Source organism: Etheostoma cragini, chromosome 24, assembly GCF_013103735.1.
Source record: "Etheostoma cragini isolate CJK2018 chromosome 24, CSU_Ecrag_1.0, whole genome shotgun sequence".
NCBI classification, from domain to species: domain Eukaryota; kingdom Metazoa; phylum Chordata; class Actinopteri; order Perciformes; family Percidae; genus Etheostoma; species Etheostoma cragini.
This window is the reverse complement of record NC_048430.1, coordinates 8,184,062-8,198,290: the sequence shown is the minus strand read 5'-3', so window position 1 is coordinate 8,198,290 and position 14,229 is coordinate 8,184,062. Positions and strand designations below refer to the sequence as shown.

At 43.7% G+C, this 14,229-nt stretch overlaps 1 protein-coding gene and 1 long non-coding RNA gene across 5 annotated transcripts in view; one reads left to right on the top strand and one right to left on the bottom strand.

The window, feature by feature from the left end:
• LOC117939405 overlaps positions 1 to 3,176 on the bottom strand; it is a 19,505-nt gene extending 16,329 nt beyond the window's left edge. The window contains exon 1 of the long non-coding RNA XR_004655577.1: positions 3,093 to 3,176. This is a non-coding gene — a long non-coding RNA (uncharacterized LOC117939405). The remainder of the gene's footprint in view (positions 1 to 3,092) is intronic.
• A 6,167-nt stretch (positions 3,177 to 9,343) lies between these two features.
• LOC117939398 (cyclic AMP-responsive element-binding protein 1-like) lies at positions 9,344 to 14,153 on the top strand. Of its 4 annotated transcripts, none has more exons than XM_034864738.1 (8): positions 9,344 to 9,547; positions 10,548 to 10,641; positions 10,767 to 10,913; positions 11,303 to 11,403; positions 11,665 to 11,804; positions 12,372 to 12,548; positions 13,299 to 13,452; positions 13,992 to 14,153. In XM_034864738.1, exons 2-8 carry the CDS (start codon positions 10,555 to 10,557, stop codon positions 14,134 to 14,136), a joined length of 951 nt encoding a protein of 316 aa, XP_034720629.1. In that variant the 5' UTR covers positions 9,344 to 9,547; positions 10,548 to 10,554; the 3' UTR covers positions 14,137 to 14,153. The 4 variants fall into 4 exon arrangements, with proteins under 4 accessions (XP_034720629.1, XP_034720627.1, XP_034720628.1 ...); XM_034864736.1 differs by having other exon boundaries at positions 10,734 to 10,913; XM_034864737.1 differs by having other exon boundaries at positions 9,414 to 9,715; positions 10,734 to 10,913.
• Positions 14,154 to 14,229: the final 76 nt, after the last annotated feature.

Sequence of the window (14,229 nt, the reverse complement as noted above, 5' to 3'; positions counted from 1 at the left end):
GCTGGACCTCGGTTTAGACCCCTGCCTCGCCCTGCCTTCTGTTTGGATTCTTGTTTGGACTTTATTCCCCGTGCCAGCTCCTATTGTGTTTGGAACTTCTGCTGTGCTACGTTTTGTTGAACTGCCTTAATAAACTACCCTTGGTTTACCGGCTTATTCTACCCCCGTGCTGCAATCGGGTCCTCCCCTCCGCATCCCGTCACACAGGCACATCGTTAATTTTCCAATTTCTTGGATTTGTGATCCGTAACTAATCTACGGTCACTCCAAATTTGGAGGATAAGGCGCCGGGCTGTAGACGTATGTAGGCTATGGCGGACATTTTAGTTGAAATGTTATGTTGCCTAAATGGACTTGAAATGAAATTTTCATTTTAAGTGTTAAAAGATGACCATTCATTTCCATGTAACTTTCTGCCATAGGGAGCCTCTGGAGAGGGGCTGAAGAGCCTGCTTTAGGATCACGGATGATCAGCTGGGACCTCGGTGGCCCTGTAAGCCTGCTGATACAAACAAGGTGACACTTTGGTTGCCTTGGTTTAAGACCCAGCCTTTAACACGCATCCCAACCAGATGATGTAAAAATCAATATGGCAATGTCATCAGGCTTGCTCCAGGAGTAACGACGGGGCCTCAACCTACTCAGAAGTCATGCACATGCACGCACTTAAACACACCCACATCACTCCCCCACTTCTTCATCATATCATCAAGCCCATCAGCAGGCTTAATGGGGAAGCAATCAATACATTGCAGGGGTCGAGGTGAGGAGGCGAGTACACCAGCGGCTCGTGACACTCGTACTAATGGTGCCACGATCCAATACGGCTCCACCCGTCATTGTCAAACAAACTGTCCGGTGTGAGCCGCCCATTGTCCTTATCATCGCCATCGCCACCCTCTCCTAAGCCACTTGCTGTCGCTACGGTTGACCAGTGTGTCGGATGATCGCGGGACGCAGGTCAATCCCTCTTGACACTACTGTGGCTGTAGTTAAGTGCGGGAAACAAGTTACTCCTGACATCCAAATGAGAGTTAGATAGATAAGAGTGTGTAGTTTCTTGGATTTGTGGCTGTGTTGGAAAGAGCATGCCCAGTTCGCTTGTTGGCTTTGAGTGCGGGTTTATGTCTAGTCTGTCCCCTCACCCTAACCCCTCATTACAGTCAGTTTATCATGCCAGGAAGAGAGTGGCAAAAACAAATTAGTCCACAGAAGGGGAAAATAGCTGGGGATATCGATTTCGCCTTTTCATGCCAGAGTGGAGCACAGAAAATATTGGGCTATAAAAGGGAAACAAGGATATAAAGCCATTACAGTGCGCACTTAATTGATCCCACTTCCCATAACAAATTAATTGAGCGGAAAATGGCAGATGGCTTTGATGAATGTCATAAAAAAGGCTTGTCAGCAAGCCCGGTGTGTGCGACCTCCTTGCTCACTCGCTGTATCGCATGAAGGAGCTGCTTAGGAAGGAGGCTTGTGGGAGTGCAGGGTGTGTTTCTTCGAGTATTTACATCCCAGTGATCCTGATGTTAATCATGTTGACTTATTGACACCATTGCTAATTGTCTACTGTTTCTTGGCAGATCTTTTTTTTCTTCCTTTTTCTCATTGTCTTGTTTCACTCCCTCTGCAATCCTTTACTGCAGTTGGTGTACAGGTGCATGTTCGCTTGGCCACGTGGGAGTGTGTGTGTGTTACAGTGTATGTTTATACTGACAGGCTGCTGCCCCAGTAGCAGAACAAATGCTAATTTAATCAATTGGCCATAAATCCTACTGGCCGCTGACTCATGCGTCTTCTGCCCTGGGGACTCCAACAAAAACCCTGCCAGTGCAGTTTGTTCAGCATCCACACACACACACACACACACACACACACACAGATACAGGCATCCTTCTTCTATTCTCATGTTTTCCCTCTTCCATCACTGCAACATCAGAATTATTTTTGAAACACCTAGCGAGCGTAAACACACATGCAGATGTTGACACACTGAGATAATCGTTGTTTTTTTTTCCTTCAGCTGAAATTCTTCAGCTGTGCAGACATCTCAGAAGCTGCAATTGATCCATGCACACACACACACACACACACAAGCATCTTAACGAGAGAATTATTTATTGAGAGCATTTCCCTCCTCACTTTTGCCCCTCTCCCATCAACACAAACACACACACACACACAGACACACACACACACACGCACGATGCTGACACACCTGCAGTTTCATGACATCCAAATCTGCTAAAGCTGCTGAGACAGCGTCTTCAAGGGGGGGCGTTGGAGGGGGAGGGGCTGCGGGGGGCACTGTTTGGGGGGGCACAGGGGGGCGATAGAGTGACAGAGAGACAGAAAAACAGGGATGCAGAAAGCGGCAGAGTGACAGAGAGAAATAAAATGCCCGAAAGAGCAACCGAGCGATAAAGAAAAGTCAGAAAAAAGATAGAAAAAAGGGGTGACAAGAGAGAGAGAGCGGGAAGGAGAGAGGAGCTGCTGTCTGCAAGCAGCATTGGTGGTTGGTACCCACAGGCTCTGTTCAGAATTCTGCAGGGCCTCTGTGGCCCCCATGTTCCCCATCAATCTCAGCCAGCTCTGGCAGCCACCAGCAGCTGCATCTTAATCTGCTGGGGCTGGACGTGAGGACGGACAGGTCGCCAGGGCCACGCAGTAAATAACCCTTCTCCTGACTGTCCCCTTATATTCCCTTATGCATACACAGGCATGGACACACACACACACACACACACACACACACACACACACACACACACACACAGGCTGCTCTTTCTCTGCAAAAATATGTCTGCATCTTCTGTCTTTGGAAAGGCAGCAAAGTGAGCTCCGTGTCAAGATTTCAGCATTAAAAATGCATGCATGATTAGAAAGTCAAATTTTCTGCAGTCAAGAGGGCGAGAAGTTTAAAGTAAAACATTTTCATCTTCATTTTATGTTGTAAACACACTGCGGGAAATTTAATCCATAGAATCATGTTTTAAGACTATGGTTTTTCTGTAACCATAAAGCAGACAAAAAACTAGAATTCTGTCAGATAAGAGGTAGTCTGAAGTAAGGTTCACACGCTCTCTTACAATCCCTTCGCTTCGGGAAACGACAAACTTCGAGCTAGCAAGCTACATGCTGAAAGCGCTGAAGAAAATTTGGATTGTGCAATAAGACAGCCCTGTGAGGTTATTTTGGTTGAAGCTATGGTGCGTGGTTTCCATGAGGAATTCTAAGTGATGACAACCAAACTGTGGGCGCTTCTACGTGATACAAGCCTTCCGTGATCGCGCATCTCCCCCACCACTCCTCCACGCAGTTACTTGCAAACGAGGAGGACACGGAGGATTAAAAGAGACATGACGGACTCTTCAGAAGAGGTAATGCCACAATCTTCTGAACGTAGCCATACTGGGAAATACAGAGAGGGTTGTGTGGAGCTTGATTAGCTTTGTAGCAACTCATTTGGTGATGGATTAAATGGAAAAGACGTTTATTAATATCAAAAAGTTACGCAGTAAAGCTTCAAGTAATGTAAAGATTTACAAAGAATATGTTTGCAGCATTTGTTACTGGACATTTTGAGACCAATTGGTGGGGATGGCTGTGGTTGAAGTACACATGGAGATACACAATGGTACCTAGTACAATCTGATGGCTAATTGAAATAGCTCACATTACTGTATGTGTGAGCAGTTAACTTTTTTATTTGTATTTTTTGTGTGCCGTTTTCTGCAAACATTTCACCAAATCAAGTTCCCTTTGCCGAGGCACATTGCGCCGCCGCAGCTAAGTGCCGCCCAAGTCGATTACGATTGGTTCACAGAAATGCCAATCCACCCGGAGTGTTTCTTTTCTTCAATTCCAGGATGTATCTGTGGTGTAGCCAGACTACACTCCCCGGCGCAGTGGAGATAAGTCAGATAAGAGATAAAAATAAGACTCGAACACCCAATACTAAACAGTAACTTATGCAGAAAGGCATGCACATCAACTCCAACCTTAAAAGCTTTGCAAAGTAAAAATGAGCAGTTTTGTAAAAACATGTACTTGCTCCAATGTCCCTGAGGAAAACAATTCAGCATCTGTTGTAAAAAAAGAAAATCGGCTTAGCTTCTTCGAGAGCTGAGAAACTAATCACACAGTCCTCACAATCAGTGAGGAGTGGGCAGAATTGAAATACTACCGTGTAGTGAACAAAAGAAATTCCGATTTTTACTAAAGGTCAGCCGCTAATCAAATGGATAATTTCTTTAAGATGAGCCATTTGTAGAATAACTCTATTTGCTTAGCTGGGAAACTTCAAATACCCTGACACTCCTTGTCTAGAATTAATATTTTCAAATAGATTAAGGTTGCCCAAGGCTACCTACTCTGTTTTTTTTTTGTTTAGGGGAGGGTTTAAAGGTACCTCTGATACCTTTTACTATAAATGTGTATTTTTCTGTGCCTCTGTCTCAGATTTCCACACACACATGCACACGCAAACTGACACAAAGACGGCGTCATCCTTACAAGCAGCAGCGGCGACAGCTGCAAAGATCTGACACAAAAGATGCGCAATCTGGGAAACGCGGAGGAGGCGAGGTGAGAGAGAGTCTGCGGATTAGAGGGCGGCTATCTCGCTCTCCCAGGGTTCCTCTGAAATCCTGGAGGCGGCCGGCACGGGTCGCCGGGCTCAGAAGCTGCGAGGCCACTCCGCCCACAACCTTACACCGATCCTCAGCGAGGATCAGTAGAATTTACAACCCGACGCAGCCCTGTTTCGATACCCCCCCCCCCCCCCCCCCCCCCCCCCCCCCCCCCCCCCCCCCCCCCCAGCCCCACCACCACAACTTCTCTTCTCCATTAGTAAGACCTTGAGGGGTCAAAGGTCACTGTATCCTCCCCACCTGCCAAGCACGCTATTGCTTCTGTGGCTCCAGGGTGTAGCAAACTGTGTTCCACTGGGACGCCAGTAGCCATGGCAACCTTTGAACTCGGCAGCAAGTGGAGCTAAGGGATGAGAGCAGCGTTTGTAAGGTAACGTGTTCTGCCCGTGTGAATGACAGCTTCACTTAATCTTATATATATGAATATGACTATACATATATAGTATATATATACATATATATATATATGTATATATATACTCTGCATATATACATAAGCATATACACATGTATATATTTACACAGTTAAGTATATGAACACACACCCATGTTCAATATATTCATGCTACATGTAAAAACGCACAAACAATATAACCCAAATGCAATCACATGCCAAGAAAAACATTCTCATACTGCACAGACACACACACACACACACACACACTTGCCTCCTCTGTCTGACAGATGACCTTACGCTCTGTGTCAGTGAGCTGCAGTGTCTGCCTCTGTTGGGAGTAATAGTGTCCAGAATGACATGTTATGACGGGAAGGAGCACTGTGGTAAGTCCACACAAGCACACACACTCTAGCACCTAGCCTATCATGTGTGTACGTGTGTGTGTGTGTGTGTGTTTGTCTTTTCAATTTGCCCTATTTTCGCCTCCCCAAAACTTGAATGTTGTTTTAGATTTTTTGTATACACATACAGTATGTTGCATTCACTTTTGTGACTTTGAACTGATGTTGATACACATGAACAAAACCTAAAAGATGTTATTTTGAACGTCTAATGCTCATTGGGGCAGGACTTGTTGCAGGCCTTGGACTACATGAGTTATTGCTCCCCACACCTCATTAAAGGAGACCTTCCAGCACCAGCCTGCATTTCTGGTTTCTTCACAGGACGGACGAGATGGCTTCGGATGGAACTCAAATTGCTTTGACAAACACAGCAGAGTTTGGGAGCAGGCTGTCTACCTGTGTGAAGATAAAAAAAGAAACACCTGAGACCAGCTTCAAACTCTCAAAGAAGAAAATTACAGCCGCTGTAGTAAATGGAACAAAAGCTGGTGCTCAGAATGAAGAAGTGAAATTGGCAACATTCACTGTCATGTTTAGAGTGTCGGTAAGGGTTTCTCAGGGGATCTGCCTAGGCTGTCTCTTTTTTCCAGATTTAAAATCGTTGTACCTTTCTTGATGGAACTGAGAGAAATCCTTTTTTTGTAAGGCCGGGTGTTGATGTGGCGCTAAAAACGAGTGTGGAGCTCGAATGAATGTCACTGACTTTCATTAAAACAATGACAAAGAAACTCGTCAGGGCCAACACCTGATCCACTTAGAAAGGTCTGTATCAGTGCCAACACCATTTTGGTGTATCAGTTCATAGAATTATAAATAAAATAAAATTATAATAATAATAATAAAATTAAAGAAAGTGGGCTTCTTTTTCCTGGCAGTTGCATTTAGGTATTCGTGATGTTGTGTCCTGCCAACAAATCTATATTTGACTCTCTGAACATGGCTCTAAGCCCCCATCGACTCAAACAATTGAAGCTCCGTACTGTGACAGCTTAAGTTGAACGTTGGACAATAACTGTGTGGATTTTGTTGGAGGAGGAATGATTACAGTGACCACAAACTCTGTATTTGGGCACGTAAGTCTTGCATTAAGACAAAATTCTGAAGCTACCTTTAAGTAAGAAAGAAAGGATGTGAGATGGAGAAGCAGGGGGAGGGGGAGGGGGAGGGGAGTGGGTGAAAAATCCCTGCAGGAGGAAAAGATAGAAAGGGAGGGAAGAGCTGACACCTTGACAGATTGATTGAGATCGCCCAATACACGGTGTTGCCTACAGCCCAGATTAGCAAAGGGGGGTCTGGGTCAGCACAATCCCAGTGCGTTAGATAACTCTCCTGCCTCGCAGCAGCAGCAACTTGATACCGCACCTCAGCGACACAATCATTTACTGGCTATCTCTAAAACTCCCATCTTCAGATTTGAGAATCTCGCATGTATTATGAAACTGTGGGGCACGGTATCCATGGCAACCACAGCCAGGTGCACTGGTTTCACATGCGATTCAGGTAATTCAACCTACAGTGAAAGAAAGCATGCATATAAGGTCGGTGGTATTCAAATGCACTGCATGCTTTCCCCTCCGTATTCATATTCAGCCTTTCCATGGACGCTGCCACACACCCTCCTGCACACCCTTCTGAGCTGATATCTCCCACAATGCCCTGTCCGAGTGACAGGTATGACATTTCCACTCAGTTTGATTGAGGACCGCATTTAAAGTTTGACGGAAATGTTGACAGAATACATCATGCATGTTATTAATGCACCAAGGCGTGCTTGTTACACACAGCACCTCAGATCATGATTTGGATAGGGTTGTGATTTTTCACATAACTGTGTGATTAAAAAACACACCCAGGAAGAGGCATAATGAAGCAGAGAGACACAGAAAACTGGGGAAGTAGAAAGTGTCACAGGACTTGCTGTCGATGGGGGTTTGGAGGCTTGTGTTAAGCCAGGGGCTTTGACAGCTGGGTTTAAGGGGAAAGGAAAGGGCTATGGATTGGAGTCAGGTCTCTACTTCATATTCTGAAGATTAAACTCCTATCCTCCTCCTACACCATTTTGGACGTCTGTGGCATCATTTTACTCCGCTGTTTGTGGCTGTTTTCCAGCAGTGATTTACAACCAAGGGTTGTTCCTACAGAGCATTCTACACCTTGCAATCACGTATTCTGTGGTAGAATTCACCAGCATTAGCAGTCAGACATTTACCATAATCATCAGGGCACACTGCCCATGTTAATATGCACTCAGAAAATGCTATTTGATGAAGAAGTCAATAATGCAAGCCTGGTCTGATTGTGTTTATGCCTTGGTGTGTTTTCAACAGCCAATGGGAAAGGCTGTGGGTTTCAGTGATAGGGAGAAGCAACATTTAAATGTATTTATACATGATTTATAAGTACTCATCTAAATGTCTAAATCACTACATATAGGGATTTAGACATTTGGATGAGTGTATACTTATAGTTTATACATACAACTATAGGGAATGGGGGATTTAATTTTCCATATTATATATTAATTTGAATATTTCTTTACGCAATTTGCAGAAACACTCTGAAACAACTCTGAATGTGCAAACCCAAGTGCACATTTAGTGATAACCAATGAATGAAACCTTTCAACACATGATGCAGGCTAATTATGGTTTGCTACGAGCTGGTAGTCAAATCACAAGTGACATGTTATTGACATGGAGGAACGGGCTGAGAAGGCTGGCTTGTGACTAATAATTGACGAATTGATGACTGTACATGCTTCACTATTAATAGGAAAGTGCAAAATGTAAGACTTTTGTTGCCAGAGACAGTTTTTATGGAGGACGCATGATTGGTTGGGTCAGCAGTGAGTTGTTTTGCTCCACTCCATTCAATCACTCGATAGGTGAAGATGTGTGTGTGTGTGTGTGTGTGTGTGTGTGTGTGTGTGTGTGTGTGTGTGTGTGTGTGTGTGTGTGTGTTAAAAGGCCTCCAAAAATGACCTCGCACGTATAGAGGATGGTCATAAATTGGTCTGAAGTCTCATTTTCCCCGCAGGATTTTGACCAGCTGCCACAGCTTAAAACCCATTTCACTCCTACAGCACCGGTCACACGCAAGTGTAATGTGTATCACAAGGGCTGTAAATAGTAGGCTACATAAGAAGTAACACAGCCTACTGGTTGGTCATTAAAATCACAGTGTGGCTTGGCGGTACAAAGCCAGAATCCCAGTTTGGACCAATCTAATTCACAGATTAGTGATCATTTAATATCAGGCCAAATGAAGAAACGTGTGCCTAAACGTAATAAAGCAGGGCAGTGTTGACTGTAATGGGGGAGAAGAAGAAGGATTTTGCTGCCATCATGTGGATCATAAGAGCAGGTTGTCAGTCAAAAGCGTTTAAACAATGGGCCTGATATTTACTGAACATTAAAATGTTTCATCAATTTGAAACTAACATCTGATTTATGATACGTTGAACTATTAACCATGAGTCATGAGTATTAAATGTCACCATGGTGATGATGGGAAACATTGAGAGAAAAAATTAATAGAACTGTCAAATTCTAAGTTTGATATCTAATTTTATATTAAATGTTAAATCAAATGTTAAACTCATCATGGATGAATTGTCTCAGTTTCAAATGTCATGATTATCTGTGTTATGGAAAGCAGGTATGTTTAAATTTCAATTAATATTTTATGTGAGGTTTTGAAGCAACAATGTTCTTATCTTTACAACTCAATGTGCACAAACATCATTACATTATTTTAAAAAATCATCATCCAAAATCCATTCTTTTGATTTTTTTTTGGTAATTTACAATTACACATCTTGGCGCATGCTCAGATAAGTTCGAGAAAATCAAGCGCTTTCCTCGGCTATCTTCGTGGATACATCGGGAGCATTCGTGACTTTCCGGATTTCTCCGTGTTCACTCGATTTCTGTCGATAGAGCTGATTTTCGCTGTCGTCGTCTCCCTCGTCCTCTCCGTGTTGTTGTTCTCGGTGACGCGACGGAGGTGTAGCCTGACGCGGTCTCTTACGTGTCGGTCTGAATAAAAGTGGAGCTCCGTAGACCCGGGAGTGACGAAGCGAGTCTGTGTTGGTAAGAGGATACGCATCCGAAGTTTGCTAAACAGATAGATGGCTGCCCAGAGAAGTTATTTGCGCCTAATATCCGCACAAAGCCAACAAAGAGATCATGGCGGCGGTGTTGCAGAGGCTCTCAAAATGAGTCAGTCTCTGCAAGGCTCGCAACACAACTGAGACATAGGTATTAATATGGGAGTGGGCTTGAATGTTGTTTTTATTTTAATTAACAGTCTAAAAGTAAGTAAGCTAAAGAAGCTAGTCATGTTAAGTTAATTTATGTTAACACTGTGACAAATTAATGTAAAATTGAGCCAACCAAGTCGTTAGTGAAAGTGGGAGAAAAAGCCCTAGTTGCAAACATAACTGGCATGCAATGCATGCAGACATTTCCCTCCATACAGGCTCACAGCTAGCAGCCTAACGTTATTAGGAAGCTAGCTAGTCAATGCATTATTAGTGTAGACAGCAGTTGAAGTTTACAGCAGAGCGCCATACTGCAGGGCACGAGCTGTTAAAAGCAAAAAAAACGAGTTTGAATTGAGCCGTTATAGATGTTAAATAAATGGCGGCTAAATGTGCTAACATGCAATGCATTATATTAGCTAGCTAGCTAGTTAGCATGCTAACAGAATCAATGGAGCTATTCAGTACTTGGCTAGCCAAGGAGTTAGCTTTAACGTTAGCCTTCGGCGTTGATGTGAAATGAAAATGTTGCAGCATATTTTAAATCCCTACATTGACGTTATGTTGTTGAGTCTTGAATATGAAACATAAGAAATAAACCATTCTTTTTCTGCATGGAAACTCGCCTACGTTGTTTTATAATTAAAATGTATGCTAGCATGTTGAGCAAAGCCACACCCTCCTTTAGAACATCATCAAATAACTGTGGATAAGGCACAACATCCAGAGTTAACTTTACACCATAGGTTACTCTCTCACTGTTGTGCTGCACAGTTTTATTTTTAGCGTAATGGTACATAAACAAATGAGCAGTTTCTTAATTTTGGCAGATTTTAAATGACAATGGAGGCTGGTGCAGACACACAGCAAAGTGGTGAAACAGTTGTCTCGGAGTCTGAGACCCAGCAGATCACCATTGGCCAGGTAAATCTTATCACCACTTTAAATGTACATGTTGCAATATAAGATGCATAATGAGTGCTATTGCTGAGAACTGCTAATAACTTGTCATACAGACAGGGTATGAATGTGGGTTGTCATGGTTGCAGGCGTCCATCGCAGCTGGCCAGGTGACATCCAGCGGTCCCACAGTCACCCTTGTGCAGTTACCCAACGGTCAGACAGTCCAGGTGCACGGGGTGATCCAAGCTGCTCAGCCCTCTGTCATCCAGTCCCCACAAGTCCAGACTGTACAGGTGAGAGGAAAAGAAAACTTTTTCATTATTTCGTTACAGCACATGAGAATCCTTGGTTTGCTTTATTGCCCAAATAATAACTACTGCATACTGACATGTTTGATACAGAGGGTTACCATTAAAGACATCAACTTTGCATCTAAAATCATCACAATTAATAACATAATTATAAGCACAGTATTTTCCAAAACAGTAGCAGCTGTGAACTTGTACTTGTGTTTTCTTGCTTGGCATATTATATTCTTCACACATGGATTCACCTTCATTGCGACATGCTTGCAATGAAACCAAATCTTTGTGAATGATGTTCCAGTGTTATTTTTATATAGTTTATTTTCTTTGGGTCAACTGTTAAAAGTTAAAGTATAATTATTTGTCTTCGCTTTCAGATTTCGACTGTTGCCGAGAGTGAGGACTCTCAGGAGTCTGTAGACAGTGTGACAGATTGTCAGAAGAGGAGAGAGATCCTGTCCAGACGGCCTTCTTACAGGTCTGTGTCTTATCACAAAAACGCAATGAATCTAGAAGAGCTCATTCATCACTTACAAACATTTGCACTTTCATTTTATTACTTTTTTTTTTTTTTTTTTTTTGGTGTCTGCATCACATGTCTGAGTTTGAAAGAGAGTGAGTGACGCTCTTTAAAAAAAACAATAGTTTTAAAAATAATTTTGTAGCATTTGTAAATCGATATTAAAATGAAAAACAAAAACGTTTGCTGAGATTTCTCTGTGATTGGTTTCATCTACAGGAAGATTCTGAATGATTTATCGTCGGATGCTCCAGCAGTGCCTCGAATTGAGGAAGAAAAGTCCGAGGACGACACAGCCCCTGCCATCACCACAGTCACCATGCCCACTCCCATCTACCAGACTAGCAGTGGCCAGTACAGTGAGTACTTTTGTACATTGTGATACAGGAAGCTGGCGGTCTGTGTTGAAACATGCAGGATTTCCTGCTGCCATGTGGTGACCTTTTGCTTTTTGCAGTAATGGTGTGTCCGTGCTGAGGTGAATTTAATTTAGACATCGGGGGGAAAAAGTCTTGATATTCAGATATGGTATAACACTGAGCCAATATTTTCATTTTATTTGTTTATACCACACCAAGGAATGATTGTAACACCCCTCTTGCAATAGCATCGAAGTAAATTGTGCTCCTATGCATTGACCTGTTGGATCAGATTCTGTCAGATATGAAGCAGTTTGTCCTGGACACATACTAACGCCCATGTTAGCTGGGGGGAGCGTAAGAGAGATGCCACATGAAGATGATATGACAAATAGATAATGAGTTGGTCATTGCTGCAGTAAACCATGTTTAAGCACACATGTTTAGGATAGGACAATTTGAACGGATGGATTTGGACTTGCCACATTGTATTTACTATGCACTGGAGAACATCACTTGTGTTTGTTTGAGTCTAGAATTCTAACATGTGACGATGTGCCTCTGCAGTTGCCATTACCCAAGGTGGGGCCATCCAGCTGGCCAATAATGGCACAGATGGAGTGCAGGGCCTGCAGACACTGACCATGGCCAACGCAGGCCAGCAAGGTGCCACCATCCTGCAGTACGCCCAGACCAGCGACGGACAGCAGATCCTAGTGCCCAGCAACCAAGTGGTTGTACAAGGTGGGGGAATAATTTCACATAACGTTCTATTTAAGACTACTAAAGGTTAATGAAGGAGCTTTCTGCAACACAGTTTGAACGTTAAACTGTACCAATTAGACCAGGAAAACATCGGTCAAGCAGGGCATGAAATTAACACCTGCCCGCCAATCGACAGCAAACTTCGCAATTGCCGGGTAACGCTTTCAATCTATCTGCCACATTGGCTGGTAGCCAATGAAAATTGAGGAATTCAAATGCGTAACTATCGGGAAGCAGGGTACACGCTTGCTTACTGGCGCAGACCAATCCGGTGCCCGCATCAATGGCAGACATTGATTGACAGTGGGGGCCCCCTATTGCATTTTCATTACTCGCGACAATCCCAGCAGTCCCACGTTTAGCCACTGACCAGTCGGGAGTGAGAACGGGTCAACTTCATTGCCATGTTTTTGATATTAAGACGAGTAGTGTGTGACTCAACCATCTCATATTTGCAAACAAATGTGCAGCGAAAGACGTTGCAAAACATGACCGACCGTTCTGCCAACATGTATACATTTTGATTGGGCAATGTCCACGAGTAGGCTACCATGAAAGGACAAGATGGGACCATAGAGACACAGCAATTCCTGTTTTCTCCTTTTATTGGGCAAAAAAATGGCTGTTAAAAAGTGACAGTGGTTTTAAAAAAAGTTAACTTCAGGCCCTGCTGTCAAGTGAATTTGTCCGGATTTCTGTGTCCCTTTTATTAAAAAATGGGTCTGTCAGCCGCATCAGGTGATGTCCAGGCCTATCAGATACGCACAGCCCCCACCAGCGCCATCACTCCCGGGGTTGTCATGGCGACTTCGCCTGCACTGGGCACAGGAGGCGGCACTGAGGAAGTGACACGCAAGAGGGAGGTCCGTCTTATGAAAAACAGGTATGCACATTGGGAGGGTGTATATTGGTGTATATTTTTCTCGACGATGCAGTTGTGTTGCCAAGGCGTTGCTGTGATCTTGGATCCCAATAAGGTTAGCATTTAGATACAGATTATGTGCACACAGTAGCAAGCACTGAGATGTATCAAACAACAGAGTATCGCACTTCAAAATATAGGCATCTTTAGCGTAGGTTTCAGCAGTGTTAACGTTGGCTCTTGGAATTTAATAATTCCTTAGTCTCTTCTTTAACCCTTTTAATGTTATTAAATATTGTAATTCATTCAGTAATGCTTTTATTGGAATTCTCATCCAAGTAATTTCAGCCTTTGAAGTGTAATTGAATATCAGCAAACCGCTTTCTGTGGCGCCTGTCTCAACGGGCCACATGGTCTGCATCATCATTAGATCTTCTATCTATGCCAATGTAAAAGTAGGGAGGGAACCGAGGCAGCTCTGTGGAAGCGGCTAGGCAATGCAAGTAAATGTAGTTCTGTATGCTCATGTTTTAGACCTTAACCATCACGTACTCACACAGGGAGGCAGCCCGCGAGTGTCGCAGGAAGAAGAAGGAGTACGTCAAGTGTCTGGAGAACCGCGTGGCTGTGCTGGAGAACCAGAACAAAACCCTCATCGAGGAACTCAAAGCCCTCAAAGACTTGTACTGCCACAAATCTGAGTAGACACCAAATGCCACCAACCGCCTGCCAGGGGCTCGACAGGTGCCCGTCTGTCGCCATGTACAGAGACTCGGCACAGAGCCATGCGTCTGGATG